At 37.8% G+C, this 27,054-nt stretch overlaps 2 protein-coding genes across 3 annotated transcripts; both read left to right on the top strand.

The window, feature by feature from the left end:
• The first annotated feature begins 740 nt into the window (after positions 1 to 740).
• On the top strand, positions 741 to 12,885 carry LOC124299380 (1-phosphatidylinositol 3-phosphate 5-kinase). 2 transcript variants are annotated; one of them, XM_046752581.1, is made up of 14 exons: positions 753 to 1,303; positions 1,684 to 1,898; positions 2,187 to 2,376; positions 2,967 to 3,204; positions 3,394 to 3,600; positions 3,687 to 3,904; positions 3,986 to 4,328; positions 4,417 to 4,777; positions 5,558 to 5,828; positions 6,084 to 8,832; positions 9,542 to 10,092; positions 10,498 to 10,830; positions 11,062 to 11,223; positions 11,515 to 12,885. In XM_046752581.1, exons 1-14 carry the CDS (start codon positions 1,189 to 1,191, stop codon positions 11,712 to 11,714), a joined length of 6,153 nt encoding a protein of 2,050 aa, XP_046608537.1. In that variant the 5' UTR covers positions 753 to 1,188; the 3' UTR covers positions 11,715 to 12,885. The 2 variants fall into 2 exon arrangements, with proteins under 2 accessions (XP_046608538.1, XP_046608537.1); XM_046752582.1 differs by lacking the exons at positions 10,498 to 10,830; positions 11,062 to 11,223; positions 11,515 to 12,885 and having other exon boundaries at positions 741 to 1,303; positions 9,542 to 9,751; positions 9,832 to 10,004.
• A 5,480-nt stretch (positions 12,886 to 18,365) lies between these two features.
• On the top strand, positions 18,366 to 22,072 carry LOC124297780 (uncharacterized). The gene is made up of 5 exons (XM_046749093.1): positions 18,366 to 18,610; positions 18,814 to 18,911; positions 19,003 to 19,129; positions 20,909 to 21,118; positions 21,869 to 22,072. The coding sequence occupies exons 1-5, from the start codon at positions 18,584 to 18,586 to the stop codon at positions 22,070 to 22,072; spliced, it is 666 nt and encodes a 221-aa protein (XP_046605049.1). The 5' UTR covers positions 18,366 to 18,583.
• Positions 22,073 to 27,054: the final 4,982 nt, after the last annotated feature.

Raw genomic sequence — 27,054 nt, 5'->3', positions numbered from 1 at the left:
TCTTAGATTTAGAGAAGGAACAGTGCATCATTTCTATGTATCCTGGCAACATGCAGATCCTCAAATAACATCAAACTACAGTAGGTTGAAATTTACTTGGGTTTTTTAAGAGTCTAATGGATTTCAAATCGATATGCATGAAGTATATTCATTGGAAAGGTGAATTAATAATCGCAGTTAAATTAATTGTTTTGTAAATATCATACCATCGGTAGCATGTAAAGATGAAATATGTGGTGTTTAAGTTTTTAATCACGAATTTTCATTAAAATTACGAATGAACAACATTTCGTCTGGCTAAACATTTCTTTAAGGTTTTTTCTCTATTTTTTTTCATTGGGCACTGGGTGGTCTCCAAAATTATTTAGATATCTTCTTCAACTTGCTTGAGCATCAACTTTTATTAACCCATGTTTCAATTTTTCGTTTTAAATCTGAATAGTTTTCTTGGAAGACTTGTTTGTCGCTAGAGTCGCTAGTTTGTCGCGTTTCGAATACTGCTGCTACCTATTGGTAAGTTTTTCATTCTGCGAGGCGGTCGATTATGCTTCGGCCAATCGTGTAAATATTCAAACGGAAATATTAAGAGTTGTGTTTGCGTGCTAAAATTTATCGTTTAATTTGTCAAAATTGTTTTCACGTACTTGTCATATAGGAATCATATACTTGTCGGTTATCTTTTTTTTTTGTACTACGCGTTTGAAACTCTCAACTTTAGTTATCAGACAGATATTAGTTTAGTTTCTTCAGATTTTCGTAACTTGCAAAGTAATTGGAGAGAATGTTCGACCAAAACGTTTCGATTCAGTGTTTTCGTTGCTTTTTGACTGGTTCTTTGGGTTATTTCAATGACTTATTCCTACTTTTCTGGGCCAATCACAGTTCACGACACAGTGGCAAACACCAATGAGAATGCGTCTCTTTTACAGCGGCGTCGAGAACTCCGAAAATGTATCCGTGCTGCGACATGTGACTTGAATCAGCTGTTTCAGACAGATTGCTGTCAAAACCAAATGCAAACTTGAGATTGCTTAATTAAGATCACTTCGAACATCTTCTTGGACGTGAGACGTTGGTCAGGACTACTTGTACTGTTTTAAGTTGTGATAGGCTGTGTAGAAGAAAACCTGACAGTTACCATGAATATAATCAAAAGATAACTAACGCTGAGCTTCGTAGATTGGTAAAATGAACAAAAATATGAATTCCCCGTCAAAATTGACGGAATTTGCTCCACTGAGTCCAGAAGAGAATCAGCCAGTCGTTGCATCTCTCTTCTCTAAGTTGTTCAACTTTACCAAAGGTAAGTCACGTCTTGAATGTTTGAAGGTATTTCACAATCATCGGAGAATAATTAATATCAACTTCGCATCACACGCTTTATACTAAACTTTTATTAATAGCTACATTTGTAACATGAGGCGATGCCTCCCAAAAGAGATTACCATTTCGTAACTGCAAATGAACGTTTGTGAGAGATTAACTCTCTTGTTTGTGAATATGATAACTGGCCAGTCGCGTTAAAGAAAAAATTTTCTCTTACTCATTTCAATCTGACTGATTTTACATTTTGACTAAAGAACATCAGAAATTTCTCATAATAATATATTATTGATGAAATATACATAATATTAGCAATTACGAAGTATGACATATAATATTCAGCTTAGTTTTAATACTCAGGGTCGTTGTCCAATGATGGCTCGGCAACCTCTCCTAACAATGATGAACAAAGCTCTTCCGGAGAATCAGAATCATGGAAACAATCTGATAGTGTGGAAAAAACTCCAGATGAAGATACCTCGAGCGTTATGAATTTGCCACTGGACACTATTGAAGGACGTAGCCTGCCTAATGTTCTAAAGCGTATCAGTAACATTGTAGCGCTAAAAAGCAGTGTATGAAATTTGTTATCAAGTAATGTTTTTTGTTCTACAGAGATCAACTTTGCACTTTTCTACAAATGTTTCCAAATAAGTCATTTACGTTACTCTACAGAATGGATGCCACTTTTATTCCAAACTTACTAAACTTTCGCTTATTTGTCTTCAGTGAAAATCAGAGTATGAGCAATCAGTATTTTTATATATGTATATATTTTATATTCTACATAAGGTAAAAATTGTGAGTTTGGTACATAAAGGTGAAATTACGTATGATGTATTAATTATAAAATTGTTTCACAGAATTTACAATCTTACAAGGATACGCAACTCAGGAGTTACTGGATGCCAGATAGCGTCAGTAAACAATGTTACGAGTGCGGCGAACGCTTCACAACTTTTCGTAGAAGACATCATTGCCGCGTATGTGGCCAAATCTTTTGTTCAAGATGTTGTTCTGAAGTGATTCCTGGAAAGATCATGGGTTGTACTGGTCAGTTAACGAAATAAACTTACTGTTTAAACAGGATAATTGCACCAACGAATGAACCATTCTACATAGATTATCATTCCACAGATTATGTATTTGAGATTCTGTGAGATTTTATTTTCTGTTTAGCCATTCTTCTTTACTTAATTTGGTTAGTCAAAGTTTATTATGGAATTGCAAGATATATGCAGTTAGGTTTTAACAAGGGATTCCATACTATTTCAAGACTTAAAAAACCAAATAAGTGAAATAAGACTGGCTTTGTGAAAATGTAAGAGTCTTCGAAACTTCAGTCTCACATATTTAATTGAAAATTTTTATACAACTCTGGATTGAATTGCATATCACTTTGAAATATGTTAAGTACTGACTACTTAATTGCTGAGAGCACGTTTTGAAGTAATAGAACTCAATATTAGGTATCTTAGTGTTGTTGTTATTGCTGCGTATTGCCTGAGTCTTCTCTAAATCGTATGAACTCATATAAATCCCAGACATAGGGTAAAATCCCTTATTATATTTCCACATTGTTTCTAGATCTCATAATATATTATTGAATTACAATTATAAATGTTACATTTTTTTTTCTGTAGGTGACTTGCGAGTATGCACTTACTGTTGCAAAGTTGTTTTGTCCTATTTACAATCTTCCGACATGGGTGCTGACCTGACAGCAGATCTCAAAGCGTTACAAGAAGACTTACAAGTTAAGTATGGAAATGATATACCACAGGCAGCTCAGAGAAATGTCAACGATGATACAGACCCTGAGATCCAAGTCAGAAGAAAGACCAGCGTTGGATACATGGAAGAAAAATATGCTTTGGGATGGTACTTGAATATGCCACATTGTTTTTTTAATTTGCATTATTATCACCATCGCCATTCTCATTAGTACCATTAACAATATGATTATTATGCCATTTCGATATGATGTTCCAGTTGAAATTCTTCTGCTAAATCTCTTTCACTTTGATGATCGAAGTTTTACAGTTAATTATAATCTTTTTAACTTTCTAGCGCTTCAACAGGATACTTGTCGTCCGAAGAACGAACTATGGCTTTACAAAACTCAGCGTCTCTGAGAATGATTTACGAAGAAATATTCCGTTCTAGTCAGGCTATCATATTACAAACTCACCGACTCAGGCTGCGGAGTTACCCTAATTGCTGTCTGGGTAGCGAGCTAGTTGATTGGATGATAGCTCAAAATAAAGCTGCAACTCGGTAAAATCCACTGTTTATTTGGATTTGTCAAACGTAGTGATTGAATAATAAATTTGTGTAATGTTTCCATCAATCTTATTTCACAGTGTCCAGGCAACAGCGATCGGTCAAGCGATGCTAGAAGCAGGATTTATAGAGTGTGTGCTAACGGAAAATGTGTTCACGGATGGTCCAACAATATTCAAACCATTGAAACCAGCCAGAGTCCAAACGAATTCAGATTTCTCAGCAGACAAGCGAACAACTTGCGACGCACAAGAGCCTGCCTGGGTGAAAACTATTCCTCAACACGATTCAACTACAGGTACGAATAAAAATTTTTACTGACGTTCTGCTAGCATTGAATTTACATCAATCACAGAATTTGAGATCGTTATACTTACAGATTCCGAAAGCGAAACTAAGCAACCGAACTCAATGTTTTCTACAATTGGCCGTATGCCATCATCCAGTTCAAGTTTTTACTTGGATTTAAATCTGGAAGCTTCGACGGTGACATTGAAACGTCCGACGTCTGAAGAATTAAGTGTACTTTCAGTTGATAGTATTGACAACTTGGTTGAAAAAAAAGAAGTCAATTTTACAGCACATGAATGTAACTCCGGTGTTCCAGACGAATTATTAAAGGATACACTTCATGTTCAGGACTACAAAGAAAAAAATAGTTGGCATAAATCAAATAACTTGAAAACTGCTTTCGGTGAAAGCAATGCTTACAATAGATTGGAGTAAGTAACAATAGTGCCGATTTAACTTTTAACCTGTTCAGAAGGATGATGTATTCAACCAGTACGAACTTTCATTACTTGTTTCCAGAACTGCTTACAAACAACACGAAGATTCGTTACTCAAACAACTTTTGAACAAAGAAGGCTTGGCTCAAAGCTGGTCAGAAACAATCCTTCCTATAGCGCATCAAATTGTTGATCAAGTTAGGCCAAATCTCAACCATGACGCCGACGACATGGATATCAGACAGTACATTCAAATAAAAAAGGTACCTGGTGGCAACAGAAATGAGTGCGGCATCATATCTGGCTTGATTTGTAGTAAGAATGTTGCTCATCGAGGCATGAACGCGATGATAGCCCATCCGAAAATTCTACTGCTACAATGTGGTTTGACATACCAACGTGTCGAAGGAAAATTACTGAGCTTAGAGCCAGTTATGTTACAGGTGGATACAGAAAATTTTTAAGTCAATCAAGATGTTCAAGGATGTATGGGACTACAGTCAGGATAACAAAGTGATGAAAAAAAAAACAAGACAAAGAAACATAAAACATTACTAAAGCTAATCTAGTTAGATATATTATATCTAAATAATTTACGATGACCTGGCTCAAAATTTTAAATGCGAATTTTCCATGTAAATACCGTCGTCGGTTGACAACTGTAGAGAAATTACATTGGTCTGTTATTTTTAATGGAAGAAAACACATAGCTTGACTGATTCTAATGTACAATGGTTCCTTATATTCGTGAATGCATGTTCCATAGATGGTTCGAATTAGACTTTGGGTAACAATAATGTATTTATTATCAAAACACAAGTCTATCAGGTGTAAATTATCAAAATTGTACATATCGGATTTTTATTTTACTAACTGATGAGATAAAGAAAGAAACAGTCTCAACAATTTTTTGTGCATGAATTTTTCAAATGCTAAACTAATGTGATTTCTCTGTCGTTGTTGATAACAAGGTGTCTGTAGTTGAAATTCCGCGTTGAAGCATCTGCTTCTAGGTCACAAGAACTTTTTTGGCTTTATTCAATTCAATGTGGTTGAGTTACACTTTTCAAATCTTTGTTACGTCATGTTTTTGTTTCATCACATTTTCCAGCTAACTGTACGTCACATATATCCTTCATTTGGAGGGAAAAATGACTCCAATAGATGGAAAAATCGTTCAGGCCCAACTTGGTCCTATTATAAGTTTCATGTAAAAATTGCAGGAAAATGAATACCTAGGTCACACGGTTGCACGAATAACAGCACTTGGCCCAGACATTGTGTTGGTCCATCGATCCGTATCTAGATTAGCTCAAGATCGACTGAAAGACTGTGGTGTTACTTTGGTCTTGAACGTGAAGCTGAGTATCCTTGAGAGAGTGGCGCGATGTACCGGAGCAAATATTGTTAATAGCGTGGATGCCCATATAGCAGGGCGGTATCGTCTTGGCACGTGCCAAAAGTTCTACCTTAGGAATTTCCCAAACGAAAACAGTGAGTGAATATAGTCTCAGTATTTGATGACTTGCAGATATTTCCCTGTGACGACAATTTCACACACCATTCAAATAAATTTAATTAGGACAAAGTACTCTAAGAATAGTCTTTGGGCAACAACTGAATTGGTGCATGTTGGGATCCTTATTTCTTTGAGATGATCTATTTGCCAATTCAATGTTTGGAATAAGCAGTAAAAATTTAATTGACTTGGTATACATATTTTTGCAATAAATTGTACTGTTTTTTCAGATGGAGTGAAAACGTTAATGTTTTTTGAAGGGTGTGCAAATTCGCATTTAGGGTCTACTATATTATTGCGCGGAGGATCTCAGAACGAATTGAAAAAAGTTAAAAAGGTAACATTGATGATGATCTTTTCTGCTTACTCGTGGCGAATGGAAAAATCATTCCTCATGGACGAATTTGCCAGACCTCCATCGCCGAAAGCTGATGCATTTCTGGACGAAAATTCACCTAAGAATTCAGTCGATAATGCTGACGAACCGGAAGATGTGTTGAGTATAGAAAGAAATGTTGACAGTATCCAAATAAACATGTTCCCAGAGAACTATGCTACTGCAAATGATATTAGCAAAAACGAATTTTCAAAAGGCGACTTTGTCTTCGATAAAGACAGAGATCTACCATTTGAAGTCAGTAGAAAAAATGATGAAAGTGAGACTCAAGATATTGACAATCCATTATTTAGTCCCGATACTTTCAAACAAGGTTCCACAATACTAAAACAAGATTCAGATCCATACGATACTCTGAAATTATTCAAATCTAAATCGAAATCAGTTGCATCTCGTGATAAAAATAATGAAACTTCCAGCAGGTATGGAAGCAATTCTATTGAACAAATTATAAGAGATTCTGAACAGTTTGCCACAGCAAGTGAACAAAATATAGCTACAGAGCCGATCAAAAGCAATACCAAACCTCATAATGCTAGCGAAATAAATCTGATAAACAAAGAATATAAAACTGATGATGTTGCAATGGAAATGAATTATCCTAAATCTGACGATGAAATGAGTGAAAAAGTCAAATTAAAAGATAAAGCGGCGTGCGAAGAAAAACGTACTTATAGTAAATCTGTCAGTGATCACAGCGATCCACTGCATCAGTATTTAAATGAAGAGAACGATGTTTTCAATGAAGCTAACTTAACCGTTCAGCAATTGAGCGTTGCTGATTTACCATTATCCAATAAGTTCAAAAAAGCATTAGACGATACAATACTCAGCGTATCTCCATATTTAACATTTTCCATACCCTACCTAGAAACGGAACCAGGACGGAATTGTACACTCAGACAATTTTTTCCCAAAGAAATATATCATTCCATGCAATTCACAGATAAAGTCGAAGGCGTTAGGTCAAACAGTATATCTGCGGAATGTGGGCATCAAGATAATCAAATGATGAATTTGAGATTGAAACCGCCTCATGCTTTTGTTGGGACTAATATAACTAACAGTGCGGACAGCCGGGAAGTTCAAACACTTTTGGCTAACTTCCGAGCATGCGGAAGTCGAATATATCCTACAAATAATGTTATAATGGATATGAAACCAACTGTGGTGCCGAACGACAGAAATGATCACATTGCCAAACGGCTCGACTGCCTGGATCCCTTGACACATCAGAGGTTATCCGTTCTGTTTTGCAGTTTTTCTCACAGCAGCAACACTACTCCAGCATTTTGCGTAAACCCTTGGGTAGTGAACATGGATTTGTATGGTAGAAACGACATTGCTTTGGGGCTTTTCCTCGAACGTTACTGTTTAACAACCGAATACATGTGTCCAGCACAAGCATGCAGGGCACAAATAGCTCAGCATGCTCGAAGATTCACTCACGAAGGAGGCTGTGTTCATATCGGTTTAAGCAAATTAGGGAACGAGCCGTTTGGCCAGGAAAACACCAATAGAATATTAATGTGGAGTAAATGTAACAAGTGTAAGAGTGTGTCGCCTGTTGTTCCCATGTCAGATGACACATGGTCATTGTCGTTTGCCAAGTATTTGGAACTAAGGTTTCATGGAAGCATTTACATCAGGCGGGGAAGTGATTCTTGTCAACATTCACTTCATCACGATCATTGTCAATACTTCAGCAGAAATAATATGCTGGCAATATTCAAATACGCACGAGTATCTCAATGGGAAATATCTTTACCGCCACCGCTAATAACAATCAATTACGATCCAAAGCAACACAGCAACGTCATAGAAGAAATGAAAAATGTGGCACTCAAAGGAGACGAGGTCTTTTCTAGCATTCGGGATAAGCTTGTTACCTTGGCTATCGACCCTGAAAGTTTGAATGCCATGAAACAGCAGCTATCGAAAGACCAGCAGTACTTCAAAAATAAAATTGAAGAAATTCAGTTGAAGCTAACATCACCAACATTAGAGAATAAGAAAATGGAGGGCAGAAATGCTGAGAAAATTGTACAGTCATTGATGTTTAGGATTGAAGATGGTATTGTGATTTTAAAAAGGCTAATATCCGAGGCAGTTTTTGGCTGGAATAACAGGATCCTAGAGATCACTGCCAAGAAAAAGGATGATAAGCAAAGGAGGTTCGCGGAACGAGCAATGACGACTGGGAGTAGCAATTTCATTGAATCGGAAGGATTCGTTATAGATGATGCAGCACCTGAGACACAACTTGAGAGTCCAATGTCAGCTGACTATAACGCTGTCGATGCAGTTACCGCAGTTCAAACTGATTTGCAAAGCGATTTTGTTGATAATTCAGATAATGAGGTAGTAGAAAACAGCAATCCCGAGGACATTGTAGTGATTCATGAATCCCCTAAAACTCATCATAGGTCGTATTCCGACGTGCTGCCATTGGCGTCGGACGATATACCGGACAAGAAGAAAAAGAAGAAAACAATATTATCACAATTACTGCCGTCGGTCCCCATCATCAACCCTATACAGTGTCCGTTGGGTTCTCTTGAACATCATTTACTTTCATTAGGGTAGGTTCAATATGTGTATAGTAGAGCGCTTTTGCTACAGTGCTTAGTCTTTTTGAGGCTTTGTTCTAGACGAGATGCAAGCATTTTTTGCATACATCTGTAAAAAAATTGGAAAATTTAAAATGTGACACACTCTCATATGTCACATAGTACAAATACGTACGGTGTGCTTTAAATGTGGAAGATTTTGTGCAATGGTATCCACAGATATTTGAATAGAACACAGAGATTAAATAGAAAAATTAAAAATACATTTCATCGACAAACAACATTATTGCTGTGTTATTAGAATTTTTAATGGAAGAGATAATTTGCAACAGTTTGGTGCATTGATGATATTTGAAAAGTCTAATCAACTAGAATATGTCAGTCATATACAAAATAATTTGTGCGAGTAAAAAAATTGAGATTTATCGATAACAGTTTTGTACCTTTTGTTCATGCATATTCAGAATTTGCAGCATCTACATTGCGATTAAATAAAATTTGACTTTTGAATTCCTTTTCACAAGGTTTAAATTCCATTATTAAGTACTTTGTAATTTGCAATCAGTTGAAGTTTTATTTATAAATGAAAATTAATTGAATCTTAATGTACAACAGCAATGCTACTGAAATTTGTAAAATATCATAGAGAACTAAATTTGTACATATATGACATACAACTTACAGTATAAGTTACTGTATTAAGTAGACTTATTAATTGCAGGTCAGTCGTACCGATCGTTGTATATGAGTCGGAACCTTCGTCCATAATAGCCTACGCACTTGATTCTCTTGACTATAAACATAAACTGCAAGAACTGTTACGATCTACAAAAGGCTCTGAGTTAAATCCGAGTCCACTTTACAAGCGGAAATTCTCCGATAACAAGGAAAACGCATCTGAATTGACACAATCAATAGAATCAAAACGGCCGTCAGTTCTTTCTTTCTTACGTGGCAGCAGTCCCAATCTTGCCAGTCCAGTTGAAACTGAAAAAAATTTACTGTCAACAGACAATTTGCCACAAACTACCGTCGCAACTCTTGATTGTGAAGAAGACAAAAAAGCACTTAAACATCAGAATTATATAGAAGTCCAGTTTAATGACACAACAACGAATTTCTTCTGCAGAATTCATTTCGCTTCACAGTTTGCTGCTTTGAGAGAAAATGTTTTACTTTGCGGCGAGGATGGATTCACCCGGAGTTTGAGTCGAAGCGTTCAGTGGGTTGCTAAAGGTGGAAAGAGCGGCAGTGCATTTTGCAAGACTAGAGGTAAATCATTTCCGAGTATACTATTGTAAAGTTCAACAACGGGTAATATAAAAAATCACCAGTGAAAACACTAGGTTTCTAACTCGATTATGGAATAGTGGTATTTTTGGAATTCTACGGTGAAATTTCTTATCAATCCGTAAAGAGCTGTGTTCAATGAGCCTTTTTGGTAATAAATATGCATAACATTAGCCAGTTTTACTTGATGTTTCATTTCAATGTGGTCTAAGTTGAAATTGGAGCAAAAGAAACAATTATCTGTGTATTTGGTAAGCTTGCATTAAAGATAAGTACATATGGTGCCCAGCTGCAAAACAAATGTTTGTTCTTGATGTGATTCTGAAGTTTTATATTTCTATTTAAAAAAAATCTCCCTATTATTCATGAATTTTGGTAATGTTTCAGATGACCGTTTTATTTTGAAGGAAATGTCTCGGTTAGAAATGCAAATATTCCTTGACTTTGCACCTAACTATTTTGCGTACATGGAAAAATGTCAGCAAACGAAGCAGCCGACGCTACTTGGAAAAATTATTGGAGTATACAGAGTATCGTTCAAAAACAATACTACTAACGCTGCTCTACGAACTAGTTTGTTAGTTATGGAGAACCTGTTTTATAACAGAATTATTAAGGATAAATTCGACCTAAAGGGTTCCGTGAGAAATAGACTAGTTAATCCCGAAGAAACAGATCACGAAGGAGAAATTGTTTTACTGGATGAAAACTTGTTGAACAGTAAGTAAATGGTGAAGGTCATCGAAACTGTTATGTAACACTCTTCACTTACAAGTGGTTCGCATCTGTTTTCATTTTCTTGATCATTCAAACATACTCAAAATTGAATAAAGTTCACTGAACCATAATTTTACTATGAGTTACTATTAATTTGTTTAGTGGAATATTATGCGATTGGTGAAGTTTTCATGAATTTGATCCAATAACTGAATAAGCATTGTATTATTTCAGTGAGCTGTGATTCTCCGTTATACATAAGACCTCATGCCAAGGCAGTACTAAATAAAGCTATAGAAATGGATACAAAATTTCTAGCTGATAATTCTGTGATGGACTACTCATTGCTGGTAGGTTTGGAACCAACCACCGATGAACTGGTACTAGGGATTATTGGTAAGTTTGTTCGCAAATATGGCAACAAATGACGCATTAGTGTGATGGCATAGATAAATTCATATAATTTCTAAATAACATAACTCACTATATTCTTGAGTGAGGACATCTTCAAGATAGAGGATTTTATACTGTATATATATTTTTATTAATTTACAATAGTTCTCTGAAACATCTAGCCCGCCCCATGCTGGTGTTTAGCAAAAATAAGTAGAATAAATAAAATAGTTCTGCTTCCAGAAAATACCTATTTGAGACAACATAAATGATCCATTGTTTACTTTTCCATAGATTACATACGTACTTTTACATGGGATAAGAAGCTGGAAACAATTGTAAAGAGGTCGGGCATCTTGGGTGGTCAAGGAAAACTGCCAACTATAGTATCGCCAGAGGAATACAGAGCCAGATTCATAGCAGCAATGCATCGTTACTTTCTACCAGTGCCAGACAGGTGGACGGGATTAGGTCACGGAGTAGAATTCTCATAAAATAGATGTAATCCTAGAACATAGTTATAATCATGAATCCGTTTTTATGGAAAATCTATGTTGCTATCATTCAGAGATTGTCTACTGAATATTTAGTTTTATACAATTATCATCAAGTTTCGTAGAGTTTTCTCGGCATAAGAATATCGCGAAATGGCATACAATGAGTCTTGTAAGACAAAACGCAATATCTCAATTATATACCTATTTGAATTATCATCATTTTACAATTTAGGATAACCTTGCTAATCCGAGCGAATGTTGACCCAGCCTGGCTCACATAATTGAAAAACGTTGATAACAGGGAACAAAGAAAACAATACATTTTTGAGTGATAACGAGTAAAAAACATGTATATTCGACTATGAAGAAAACAGACTTATAAAGATTATAAATAGAATTATACACACTAATTCACGAAAAGATGTTACAAAAGCAAAGTTAAACTGTCATAGACGTACGTATTAGAAGTCCTAAAAATGCAGATATTTTTACTGTCGCAAACCAGACAAGAACTCGAATGAAGCGGGCTCGAATAAGCAAGACTTTACTGTTCCACTAGTAATTGTAATGCAGAGAGATTAGTCTTCACATCAATTTTTAGCTCAATTTTTTTTTCATTGTTAATGAAAATGAGCTAGTATAAGATACCAATAAATATAATGCGTATGTAATTATACTTGACATGAATCAGTGGCAAATGAGGTCATTATTTTGAGCTTGATATTTATTCAGCAAGATAATCCATAAATTGATAAAATTATTAGTTATCAAACTTTCTATGAAAAATAATATATATAATATTATTTGTACGATCGATAAGTTGTATTATAAATTAGATTTTGATATCTACTTCAAGTGAGTAAGCGATATCATACTCAATCGCATCATATTCTAAATACATTTATTGTAATCATGTGGTTCTAATTGGAAGGTGATGTAAATTGTATTATATTGTGGTTATCGTTGTTCCCAAGAATGAATTCGACTTTACACTATATTATGTGATGCAATCAATCTCATCAGTGAAACTATAATATTTCGATTCATTTAAAATTTGTTGTCATAGTAAAATTTCATAAAAAATTAGTTTTTGCCTGGTTTTATTCGATTGTGTTCCACAAGTATCCAGATATTACTTAAGACAATGCCAAAAATTGGAAAAACATTCTGCACAGACCATTTTTACGATGAGAACGTACTAATTGTCAAACTTGGGTGTTTTTTCCTTTAATCCAATTCTAATGTTTTTGGACTTATTTGATTTAACACGAAGGTCTCCAAAAATTACAAGATTTTTTTTTTTTACTAATAAATAGTTATTTTCAAAATGATTAGAAATGCATTTAGGTAAGAATGTTACAATGGTTGTTTGTAAAGAATTACATTTATGCGTTATCACTATACTGTAATATGAAATTTCTCAAATATTCTTGAGATAATTAGTTAGGATCTATTCGGTGAGGAAAATGAGCTCGGAACATTAGGAACAAGTAAAAGTACCAGAGTTCAATCATGTTGAACATTCTATAATTAGTATCAGTCTATCTGATAAAATACTACCTAAAATCAATAAGAGCTGCGCCTAGATACATTACTAATAATAAAATAACTTTCTAATTCAGCTAAAAATTCGACTAAGTTTTAACTATCCACGTCGTTAATTTTTGGAGTTTTAATATCCAATTTCAAACATTGAACATAGTTAACTAAACTTCCAATTAAATGTTTTTTCATATTAACCGATTGGTCAAACTTTTTTACTGCAGCGTACTTGATCAAATTCTAGAATCTGAGGTTGTTTTTCATTTTTTGACCTTCCAATTTGATTTACCAACTCTTGTTGTGATCAAAACTGATGTATTTGGTTACGTGATTCCTCCTGTTGTTTCTGTAATTCTGCACATTGTTTGTTTCCATTATCCCGCTCTAAAGTCAAATTTTGCTCTTGCCCTGGTAACAATCGAACTAGGATTAGTTATTCGCATTATCTAGTTTTGCCATTCATACAACATACATTCATTGTAATAAAAGAATTTCCTGTTGTTTCTCTAGCAATGTATTTTTGGATTTCTCTGTATATTTAAAATTAATCAATCGTCCATCAGGTCAACAATGTTTCCGCGTATCTCCCACGCATTTCGAATATCAAGAAATTTTCAAACATTAGTTTTTGGAAATTTCGAATAACTACCCAAAAATATTTCGAATACTCGAGAATTTAATGAATTTCAGAACTAGCGGCTGCTCGAGAATCGGACGAAGTACAAATTTGGCGGTCGCTTGGTACGCGTCGTAATATTGTGAGCAAGCAGAATTCAGTGCCCGTACAGTGTTGACTGAGGATATTTGATGTAAGTGCCCGTATTGGCAAGGAACGCGACTCAAGCTACATCTGATGTTTAAATTGAATCATGCTCGAAAGTCGCAAGATATGCGTAAAAAATAACAAGCTGCTATAAAAAAATTTATTTAAGATTATATAAAAATATATATATACTTTACGGTCCGGGCAGTTTTCAGGACTTATACATATAAGTGTATATATATATATTTTTTTTTTAATGTATTTATATTTACAAAATACTTATTACTTGTAGAGTGAAACACACACTAGTTGAGTGAGGATGCTACAGAAATAGGTTATACATTACTTACTTTATTCTCTTAATTGCGTTTATCCACTTTTTTCTTTGCTCTACTTTCCAACTAGCTCTGGGAAATGTGTAAAATTTACACTGACTATTTCTGCCTGTATTTTCACAATTAACAACTCAACAACTATTATGATCAACAATGGCTGGGAATAGAATATTATGTCATCAATAAAATAAATTATTGGAAGAAACCATCGATGGTGCTTCACTTATTTATGATTCAGTTGAAGCTCATAATTGTGAACAATTGAGGTGGATAAAATGTCATGGACGTCCGCAAAAGGGGAAAAAAAGTGAGCTGATTGAGAGGTTAGGCATCGATATTTGTTTACTATGTGAAAACTTATAAAAAAAATTAATTTTTACATTTTTATTCTAATTAATAATGTCAATTAATTTGTTGTAGTTGAAAAAACATTGTAGTTAAGATGAGTATTACTAATGGTAATAATTTATAAAATAAGTCATTTATATTTTGCGGCTATACATGGCATAATTAATAAGCCAAATGTAAATGTTATACTAAATTGAATATTTTTAGTAGTCTTTCTTATACATAATATCTTTAATACGAGATAGTATATGAAAGAGTTATTAAATTTTTAATTAAGATTAATACATTTTTATTATTTTATATTAATCATACTCTACCTGTGCAGCTGCTAAAATATTATCTTTTTTTGTATGATCAGATCCATTTGCTTCTTCCATGTCAACTCTTTCATATTTTTCAAATAAGCTGGTTCTTTCTTTAATCAGCTATAAACAGGTTTGAGGTTATAACTCCGTAAATGATATTTATGTATAAATTATTGTATACCTTACCTTATTGATTGATTCATCACTATTTTTAAATTCTTGACAGCTTAAAGGATCAGGATTTTGTTCAGTTGGACCACTTTCTCCAAGAAAATGTATAGTGAGCAAATATAAGTATCCTTGGTAATATCATCAATAGATCTAAAACCTCGGTCACTTCTGCCGCATTTTTTCACCCATAATTCATATTTCTCACATTTTGCACATGAATTTATGTGTAATTTGCTTGAGGATTTGATTATCTTTTTGCGATATTCCAGACAAGGCTTTGGAAAATTTATAAAATAATATTATTGCCTTTAAATGACTTGTACCGTGAGGTTCTCTGTACCGTGTATCACTTTTACATACTCCATAACAACACCGTTTCGTTGTTCCTTTTTTTACAAACAACATAATTATAATGAGTGGCAAAACATTTTTTCCCAATTATGTGACTTATTACTTTACTTTTTTTTCAATTATTTTACACTAAATATGCTTAAATTAATAATGTTTTATTTTTAATTGTCATATGCGGGCACTTTAACATGATTGTTCACAAAAAGCAGTACGAAAAAGATGGCTGATGCTAACGCATGCGCACAAAAAAATTTTTAGGAGAAAAGGCTCGGAACAGATTAGTACAGCGTCGTGACGCTAGGTAAAGTCTGGCAGAAGCTGTTGCCCGTGACACGAACATGCTCGGCCGGTGTTAAGGTAAATACTGCGATTCAGCTCAAGCTAATGATATATACACCGGATGTCCTTAAATTGTGGGACACTGACCACCCAGCGTGATACCTGACTGAAATCCAACCGAGGATCTTCATTACCGGGAGTTCGTCCGACGCATAGTTCGAGAGTTATAGGGTGTATTCGGGGATGTGGGGTTGGAAGGTCGTGAAGTTGTCCACTTAGTTGATAGCAGGCCCACTCCGGCTGTGTTCAATGAGAAGGTGTACTCAAATAATTAACACTTTGATTAATAGTAACAACGGAATTTATTAAAGATATAAAGAGTACAAGAGCTGTGTAAAGCTTGAGGGTCGACACGTGACTGCCGCGCGAGAGTCACCATGTTCCCCTCTCGCCTTCTTGGCTTTCTCCTACTTCGCCGCTACTCCCACTCTAGCGCTTAGAGAGAGACAGAGTATCTATACCCCACAGGGAGTCGCTATCCGCGCTATCTAGCGCTAAAATTTGTTCACGGAGCCTGACGGTGGTGCTATCAAATGGTTCGTGACGTCATCAATAGTGGCGTGTGACGTCATAAAAATTCACTGTCAATGCTATTTTTTCCGAGGTGGTGTAATGACAGCGTTAGTGTTTGCGAACTCTGTGAACTCGAACGCTATCTCTACTCATCGTGATCCTAACCTCCTTCGTTCATCGAGCAACCAGCATTCCGACAGCAAAATGAACAATTCCGTCGAAGTCAAGACTTCGGCAATGTCGTCACTGTCACTAGATGATACGTCGATAATTTCTTGCGTTATTATCGTTAATATTCGCAAGAAATCACTACGATCCTCCATGTTTCACTCAAGCACGGTGCAAAGTCCCGCGCAAATGTGTTAAGATGGCCGAATGCGATCGCAACGCAAATAGCGTTCGTGGAGCGTGCAATCGCTGACACGCAATTGGCTCTCCGAACAGCATTAGTAGCGTTTGGGTTTTTAGTGTTGATAGCGACTCCCTGAACGCACCCATAAGCGATAGCGCTAGGCCAATCAGAGTGCACCATTTTATCTGGATTTGCCGCCACGGATGTTGCTGTTTTGTTCGTCTGGGTGAATTATTATTAATCGTTTACGAATTAAATATCGACACCTCCCCTCTCTCCCTGTTGTACCCCATCTCGAGCGCTGACCTCGGTATTGTTGCCGCGGCACACGCTGCCGGCCGCACACCCACGGACGCACACTCGTGTGTGTGAAACATAAGCGAATGCCCAGCTACACAATACTATGAAACACACATTTACAAGTGAAGATAAAAATAAATCTCCAAATAAATCAGCCGATTTAAGATTTAATGTTATAAAACACTTCCAATCATTGATGTATGCATAAAACTAGAGATTTTAGATGATTAATATGCCGTTAGGGTTCACAATTACTCATTCAATCAATCTGGCTTGAGATCTTCAGAATTATGCTTTCCGAACATTTTTTGTGTCTTTGCAACACAATTTTTCTATTAGTTTTAAATTCATCATTGACATCCGATTTTTCAATAATGCGAGGGAAAAATAACTCGCTGAATTGACGTGTCAATAGTTTTGTAAATCAATTACGATTCACCTGAGTTAACACAAAATAACTGAATAAATGAGAATTCACTGAATCACTAAAAATGGTAACTGAAATCATGAGAATTATTTCAGATATAACTGAATTAGGAAGAGTTGTAATAAGTCAAGTTACTTTGAATTACTCTCGATTCGTGCCAAAATTTTATGTTTAGAGAGAAAAATAATTAAATTCGAATGAGAAAGTAATTTTAACTGAAGAAGAAGAAAATTCCCAAATATCTGAATTCAAATGAAGCAATTTCAATTTAATAAATCCATCTGAATTTGAGGAAAAATAATTATTATTATTTGGAATAGAAAAATGAAGTCGAATTACATGAATAAATTCAATTACTTCAACTCAAAAAAATTTGGTAACATTCAAATTCCCAGTTATTTCCTCGTCGATTCAATGCGGGTCTGGAGTGGCATGTAACGTTGAAATTGCGTTGAAATTGTTGAGATCAATGCTAGTGATGGCCACTTATCTGAGAATAATCGATGTATCGATTTATCTATTTCAACAAAATAATCGGACACGGCTCGATTGAATTGGTAAAAATTAATCGATTTAGTAAATTTCTGCGTGTAGTCTTAATATCAGATGAGATATTTTAATAATTCATAGTCTTATTCAAAATATTTTTAAGTTTGATAAATTTCGAGTAATTGATACTTAAATCACATACATCGATACTGTATTGCATCGTCCGTATGAGTAAACAAGCGGCCTAAAGGGTTAGGTGGGTGACAAAATTTCACAAAATCGAATTTTTTTTCTGCTCATTTTATAATTGAATATGTTGAGAATATTCCTTTAAAATTTTAAAACGATCCGAGTCATATTCTAAGAGATATAGCCTTTGGATGTTTCACCCATCAGGCTCGCTGTGAGCCGCCGCTTGGAGGGGAGCTGCGAAACGATCGCAGCGCGCGGGGTGGCGAGTAGTGAGTTGAGCCAGCGTGTGTTATGTGTGATAGCATTTTGTATGAGAAACAATAGACGGTATGTGGAATTACACTTGTTGTGTTGTTAACTGCAAAAATAACGGTAAAACTAGTGATTGTATATTTTACAAGTTTCCAACTGCATCACATAAAATAGTTCAAAGGCAAAAATGGATTGCTGCTGTGAAAAGAAAAAAGTAAGTAACATAACTTTACTTTCGATGCCTTAGTTTTCTATATTTTTAAAATCAAGCCAACTATATCAATAGGTGAACTGTTATGCTATCTGCATGAAACACTATATGAATACATAAGTATTATTGTTTTTTACTGTCCTGATGGTTCAAAGTGGAGTTCAAAAACTCATCATGTAATATGTAATGCTCATTTGATTGGCAAGAAAAAATCAGATGATCCTGCGAGTCCAAGCTACGCGCCAAATCTATTCCCTCCAGTTTATCATGCAAAGCAAGTAAATGAAAAAGCTGTTTTGAGCAGGTAAATGTATGAGAAGTAAAAAAATAATTATAAAATTGAATAATATATACATCGATATTTATATAATAACCTATGTATCTATTAATTATAGGTACAATCGACTCATGAACCGAAGAAAGACTCTTCACAAGCGTAACATCGGAGTGAATTGTGATACTGGAAATCAAGTTAATAACGACCCCAACAACGTTGTCAATAATAGTGGACGTGAACCTATGGATTGTGACGTGGATTTTTCTGCGCCTCGGTCACTCGGAGCAAATAACCGGGAACTTACCGCGTGCACAATAATTTGGCGTCCGAGAGGTATCCTGGAGCTGAAACAATATCGCGAAATTTGTTGGGCGCCTGGCGTGATTAACACGCCTCGAAATCGGTAATGCGAGATACCGCGACCATATACTCGATAGCTCAGTACCGCGGAGAGGGGAGGGGTAATTCTTGGGTAGAGAGAGATGTAACACAAGTAAGCCAACGCGTGGTTTGGCCAATTCACTATAAAATTCCAATAATATATTTCTCGACAGCGATATTACAAAAAAAAATTAAAAATAAAAATAAAAATGATCATACGACTGCGCAGGTCGTCCTTCGCGATTCCAAATACAAAGGTTTAAATTTTATCCAAAAGAAATAAGCGCTGCTCGCGATCGGCCTCAACTACGACGCTACTCGTCACTTAATTATAAACCGCTAAACAAAACGTAAGCTAGATCATACTCGACGCGCTAATCGCAATTCTGATTAAATCTAGCTGGTATCTTATTTCTACGAGCGCTAGTCGCCACCTTGCTGATGCACAATAATTCATAAACTAAATCAAAAAGGACGTGCCTCGACGCGCTAATCGCGACCAAATTAATCACTCTAGAAAGCTTTTCTAATCGCGCGAGTGTATAGCGTATTATGACGCATCCGAGCTCAAGTCGTAGTCTCTATTCCCTCAAAGTTCACCACCCTTTTTACGTACGCAGACTCGACGAGACCCTGTGCAGCGGAATTTGGCCGCACTCAATTTCACTCCGAAATTGTCCCCACGCGAAACCGTGACTCTACGCGTTATCGCGAAAACTCAGGCTACGGTCATCCTCAAGGAGATCGGCAAACAGATTTCGAGCGCTACTCTAACTCTAAGATTGCGTGGGCCGACCGTTTATCGGTGTGCCAATTTAACTTGCGCTCGAAATATGCCCGCAAAGAATTATAAGCGCTTACCGCTCCTCAGCCACACCAGAAACTCTCCTACGCCCGTCTCAGCCATCACAACCACACAGTATCTTTGCTTTTTCTTTTTTTTTTCTATAAACTTCCTCGCCACGCAACTATCGCTACCGGTCGCCAGGACTCAAGTGACGAGTCCTGCAAATCGGAGCCGCAATTCGAACATGCCCCGAACATAGGCGCCATCCATAGTCAAAATTTTCCCGCTCGCATTGGGGTTCTCGTTACGCAATTCTTACAATCTAGCGTATCGCTATCGTTGAATTCCGCTGTCGCGGGGTGTTGATTGGCTGACCAGTGTCGTGTACCCCGTAGCTTGGCAGTGGCGTGGTGATGAGTTCGCGAGGGTACCTGTCGTCAGTTGGGCGACGGAGGGGGGTGGGCTACGGCTCGCCGGCCACCAACGGGAATCTCGTCCGCCTTGGATTCCCTCGCGGCAGAGCTCTCCGTTGACGCTCTCTCCGTAGCCTCGTGCGAGGCCCTCCTTTCGTCGCGATCCGCCGCGATTGCCATCCAGTAACATCGTTCGGATTTGCTGCCGATCCCCTGTCCGAAGCCGCATTTACTCGCCACCCAAAAAAAATAAACAAAAATCCTGAAAAGTCTTATTCGCTAAACCGGCGATGGTCCCCTCTTAGAGTCTCGGATGCGTGACTGTTGTCCCGGCGCTCTTTTTCGAAATGAGCCGCGGTCTACTTCGCGTGCTCCCTAAGTCGGTGGTCCGTCTAGAGTTCAGGGAGCCGTGTGGAACGCGCAGTAAAACTGCCACGTTACAGGATATAAGCAGTGCCGAAGTAATTTTAAAAAGTGATCAAGAGTGTCAAGTAGATTTTGTAAGTTCTGCTGGTATCGAACAAACAAAAGCTTTCACTTGTAACAGATATATTTACATGACTATCTACTGCGATGCTGAAGTTCAAACTGAAATACCGGAAATTGCCACTCTCAAAACTATTGTAAATAGGAAAAAAATGAAAGATGAAGAGGTACAATGCGGCACATCGTTAACAGATGGAGTAGATAAGTCGGTTGGTTTTAACGAGGCTGTAGTTGAACAAAATAGGAAACAGCGTAGTTTCTGTGGTTTTCCATCTATTGTTACGTCCAACATACCACGTCTTTCTATTTTTCCTACTCGCTAACTCTCCCACAGTTCTGTCCTGTCCTCTTATCTCTACGTAGTCTCACGCTATTCACTATCACGCTTACTCTTCAAATTCCATTCCCTACTCCTAGCTTTGTGACACCTTCTGCACTCGTCCGTTTCACGTCTCGAGGGACATTCCTATTCTGACACTCGACAATTCCACATCTCGCCTTCATATATATATCTTTTCGCAACACACAACTCATTCCGACCGCTATCTCATGTTCTACGGAATAAACTTATAAACGACATATCAACATACTCCAGTTATTCAATCCCATCCTGATTTCCGGTTGAACTGTAACGTAAAAGCGAAGCCGACCAGGTTACTCCTTCCGCTCAGGAGTAAACTCTACCCACGGACGTAACATTGGTGGCAGCGGTGGCCTTCGCTTTCCGGAAATCCAGTGATACAATTTTACGTGTGTGCTACGCATGAAGTGCCATCTGATAGACCGGTTCTGAAGTGTGCAAACTCAGTGATGTTAATAAAAAAGTAATACCACTGTGTGATAGTGTTGAAGACACTCTGAAAGCCATATTCTACGTTAACGCAATCAACGATCTCTGATTCACACGAACGTCACAGACAAATCCGTATCTCCAAATCGATATTGCTGAAAGACTATCTCCTGCTGCTACTACGACGACATCTTCATTCTTCACGACTTCTAGTACGACACAACGCACACCGACGTCATCACCGGCTACAGACACGAAATCGCTGGACCAACATCCTCACGGAAGAATGCAACATTTTATTCCGTTCCTCCTCTTCATCTTCACTTTGTAAGTCGACAAATCCTAGATTAAAATTTACAACATGGCTACCGAAGGCACTTTTCCGCACCTGCCTCTTAAAGATGCATTAGCTCTGATTCCCACGTTCAATGGCACTAATATGCCCGTATCCGAATTCATAACTAAAGTAGAATGCGCAAAACAAGCTGTCTTAGCCAGAGAACTGAATTTATTCTCCACACTCATTCGCACGAAAATCGAAGGCGACGCGAGTAAATATATAGAGTCAGATAATCCGGATTCTCTTCGAGATTTGCTATACTGCCTAAAACAGGCCTACGCGTCTAAACAACACCTCCCAGATATCCAGCTAGACCTCGCACAATCGGCACAGAGGCGAAACGAGAGTGTTCTGGATTACGGTGCTAGAATAAAACATCTGTTAAGACAAGCGTGCGAATCAATAGATGCCTCAGAATCTATCAGTGATGCTCAGGTGCTAAAGAAAAATATCAAAGAGACCGCAAGACTAAGATTTATCAAAGGATTACTAGACGAATTAGAAATAAGAGTAGCTCACGAGAATCCACAAACCCTACAAATGGCTATAGACACGGCCACCAAGACTGAAAAACTATTATCAGATAGACTCAAACTAGCCTCATACCGTGATACTAACTACGAAACACACAACCATATAAAATGCAGTATATGTAAATTAACCGATCATATCGACAAATATTGTCCTGAACAACCTTCCCTATTAGTAGTGTGTAGATACTGCAAGAAGGCAGGTCATAGTATAGAGGAGTGCAGAACGAGACAGCGCAACAACACAACTTGCACGCAGTGTGGTCGCAAAGGCCACTCAAACGATAAGTGCCGCTCAAATCGGTCCCAATATCCCCAGAATCCAAAATTCCAACAAGATTCAAGAGTTTTCCAAAATAACACTAATCGTCAACAACAGAACAATCCCAATACCCAATATCGAGCAAGAGACCCGACAAACCAACCGTTAGACCAGACGCGAAATGACAGTCAACGCTCACAACAGTATAACACACCAAATCCTTCACGATCGAACTTCAGGGTTAATTACGTAACACAAGACTACTCGAACGAGAATTGCGATACAGGCATCCACCCAGAAGTTTCATACGAAGCAAAGCAACATCGCGAATATTCAGGCAACGCGAACCATTTAAACGAGTTCAGGGACGGCCGCGCGGACGCATCGACCTCCCTCAAACCGGAGCAGCGTCCAAACCAAACGTCAGCTCCGTACAATTAGAATCTGGCCCTCCACAGATTCGAACACAATGCCCGCAGTCTTTGAATGGGTACGTGACACTAATAATAGATACTGGCGCTAATATTAATTTGTTAAAAATCGATAAAATCGACCCAAGAGTCCACGTCACAAAGACGGACATTAGGCAGATTTCAGGGATAACGGAAGAATCCATCAGAACAATAGGAAGTCTCTACATCGAGTTAGCTAATACACGCCACGAATTCCATCTTGTCGATAACTCCTTCCCTATCATCGAAGACGGTATACTGAGTGCAGACTTCTTACGTTCGGAAAAGGCAACTATCTGTTTCAAAAACAACTACCTTATCTCTCGCGAAACCGGCGTTATTCCCTTTAACAATCATAGAACCAACACAAAAACACCACCGCGTATCCTCATAACATCTGTCACACAAACACCGAAGGTTCGAATAACCACCGGTGAACTCACACGACAACCCAGCACATTTATAGTTGACACCGGTGCTGATGTAAACATAATTAAACTCGGAGCAATACATCCGCATGTTCCGTGTAAATTACTCGAAGATCAGATCCACATTACCAGTGCTATACATGAGCCAATAAAAGTAGTAGGAACAACTAGCATTCGAATCGGTGACAACCTTCATATATTCCATATAGTCGACGATCTGTTTCCGATACAAGAAGACGGAATCTTAGGATCAATATTTTTACGGAACGAAAATGCAACGATATCTTTCGATACAGAAAAAATAATACCGAACAATACTAGCAAACCATTCAAACTCCTAAACGAAGACTACATATTGATACCACCACGAACGGCCCAGGTGATTGCACTAAAAATTTCGAATCCCTCTGTAAAAACGGGATTCATAAAACAGTTGGAAGTAGGCGCTAACATATTCCTGGGACAGGCCCTGGTTACCAACCAACAAGGGTTTGCTTACGTTTATGCAATAAATTCCAACGAATCAGCTGTGGAAATAAGAAGACCAGTCGTAACACTAGAAGAAGTCGATGAACTCGCGAGCACCGCCACGCTCAGTGCAAAAACACACCTAACGCATACAAGTACTGCAAGCAGCGGACAGGTCTTACTAGCACAGGTCTTACACGAAAAACAAAAAAGGATCGAGAATCGCGTTCTTCCCACATCCCCAAATTACGATTCGAGACGCCTTGAGATTTTGAAAGAAAACTTACGATTGGATCATTTGAACGACGAAGAAAAACAATTAATAGTTAATCTTGCTATCGAATTCAACCATTTATTTTTCCTCCCGGGTGACACCCTGGGACATACAAACTTAGTCAGCCATACGATCCCTACTACCAATGACGCACCAATTCATACCAAACAATACAGACACCCAAGAGTACACAAAGACGAAATACAAAAACAAGTGACCAAACTCCTTGATCAGAACATTATCACACATTCTTCATCTCCTTACAATTCTCCGGTCTGGATCATCCCCAAGAAATCAGATGCTAGCGGCGAAAAGAAGTGGCGAATGGTCATTGACTTCCGGAAATTAAATGAAAAAACCATTGGCGACGCTTACCCGCTACCAAATATCGTCGATATCCTAGATCAGCTAGGTTCCGCAAAATATTTCTCAACGTTCGACCTGGCTTCTGGGTTCCACCAAATTCCAATGGATCCCGATCACAGCGCAAAGACCGCTTTTTCGACTCCTCACGGCCATTTCGAATATACTAGAATGCCATTTGGCTTAAAAAATGCCCCATCCACCTTTCAACGTCTAATGGATCAGGTTCTATCGGGATTGCAGGGTACAGATATGTTTGTCTATTTGGATGATATAGTCATTTACTCCCGATCCTTGGAGGAACACGAAACCAAATTTCGGAAACTCATGAAGAGATTGTCTGATGCAGGACTAACCCTGCAGCCAGATAAATGTGAATTTCTGCGTAAAGAAGTAGCATACCTAGGTCACGTCATCACTCAAAATGGATTGAAACCTAATCCGGAGAAGATATCAGCAATAAAAAACTACCCAGTTCCCAAGAATCCTAAACAGATCAAACAATTTTTAGGCTTGATAGGCTACTACCGAAGATTCATTCCTAACCTTTCAAAAATTGCTAGACCTATTAATAATTTGCTAAAGAAGAATAGCCCTTTCCTATGGACAGCAGAACATCAATTTGCGTTCGAAACACTACGCGATAGTCTGTGTCGAGAACCGATACTGCAGTATCCAGACTTCGAAAAACCCTTCGTCCTAACAACCGACGCTTCAAAGTATGCAATAGGAGCAATACTTAGTCAAGACAAAGATGGCGAGGATTTACCAATCGCGTATGCATCTAGGGTGTTACAAAAGGCCGAAATCAATTACTCGGTGTCCGAAAAAGAATTCTTAGCAGTCGTTTACGCCGTCAAACATTTTCGTCCTTATCTTTACGGTAGAACCTTTACTCTGGTAACAGACCACGAACCACTAAAGTGGATCAAAAACGTACGGGACCCGACTTCTCGTTTAATGCACTGGAGACTGAAGTTGGAAGAATATTCGTACGTCACAAAACATAAAAAAGGAATAGCGAACTCTAACGCCGACGCGCTTTCCAGAAATCCACCTATCGACTCTTTCCGAATTCTACCTATTACCTCAAAACGGCCACGACCCGATACAGAATGCTCATCTACTGACGCCCACAAGCGCGCCAAAGTAGCTCACCAACACCCAACGCGTGCTCGCGAACCAGATACGCTGTCTTCGTCTACCAGCGCTCACAAACGCACCAAAATAGCTCACCAACACCCAACACGTGCTCGCGAACCGGATACGCTATCTTCATCTACCGGCGCTCACAAGCGAATGAAACATGTAGACCAGCACCCAATACGAGCGCATGAATCTGCACATGAATCCACCAACCCTTCCCCACGAAGACGAAACAAAGCATTACAAGACACTTCGACTTCTACTGGTACCTCTGACTCAAATGCCAGTATGACTGACAATAGCAGCGCAACGGAGGCACCGATCGTAGTCGATAAAACGATCAAGCAAACTACGGAACGAATTCAACCACTCACCTCATCTGAATCAAACCAAAACTCCGGTAAGCCCCAAGGTCGTAGTGTTAAAATACGTGAAGATCAGTCCGACACACTGAATAAGCCGACACCCGAAGCCACTACCAGTAAAGGACGAAATTACGCCCCTCGATTCACGGAATTCATAACAGATCTTAACCACCTACCATTAACGCATAGTAAATTTATTCAAGAGATACGCGCCAATCTCCTCGACAGACAAGATAACCTAGCCCACTGCATCTCGGCAGACTGCAAGACATCACGAGGAGTCGCGGGACAACTAATCAATAGGAAAATAATCACCCGAGATCAACTACAACAACTAGACCCTGAAGTAACGACCGTATTGACACTGCCACATGGTAACCGCCTCATTTACAATCTAGTAACCAAAAAATACCACTACCAAAAACCAACTGAAGAGACACTGTTCAACACCCTAGTAAATCTAAAGAATTGCTTAGAACAAGACAAAGTCAAATCGCTTTCGATTCCAAGACTAGGCTGCGGCTTAGATAAGTTAGACTGGAACCTTGTTAATCGGATGATCCATTACATATTTAAAGACTCCGACATAACGATCACCATTTGTAATTATCAAAACCCGGCTTATGACTCGACATCTTCTGAATCTGAAGCAGACGCATCAACACCCAGAATCCCTGCTCCCCCT

The sequence above is a fragment of the Neodiprion virginianus genome, chromosome 2 (assembly GCF_021901495.1).
Source record: "Neodiprion virginianus isolate iyNeoVirg1 chromosome 2, iyNeoVirg1.1, whole genome shotgun sequence".
NCBI lineage: Eukaryota > Metazoa > Arthropoda > Insecta > Hymenoptera > Diprionidae > Neodiprion > Neodiprion virginianus.
Note: the sequence above shows the minus strand (reverse complement) of the source record. Positions and strands in the feature narration are given on the sequence as shown.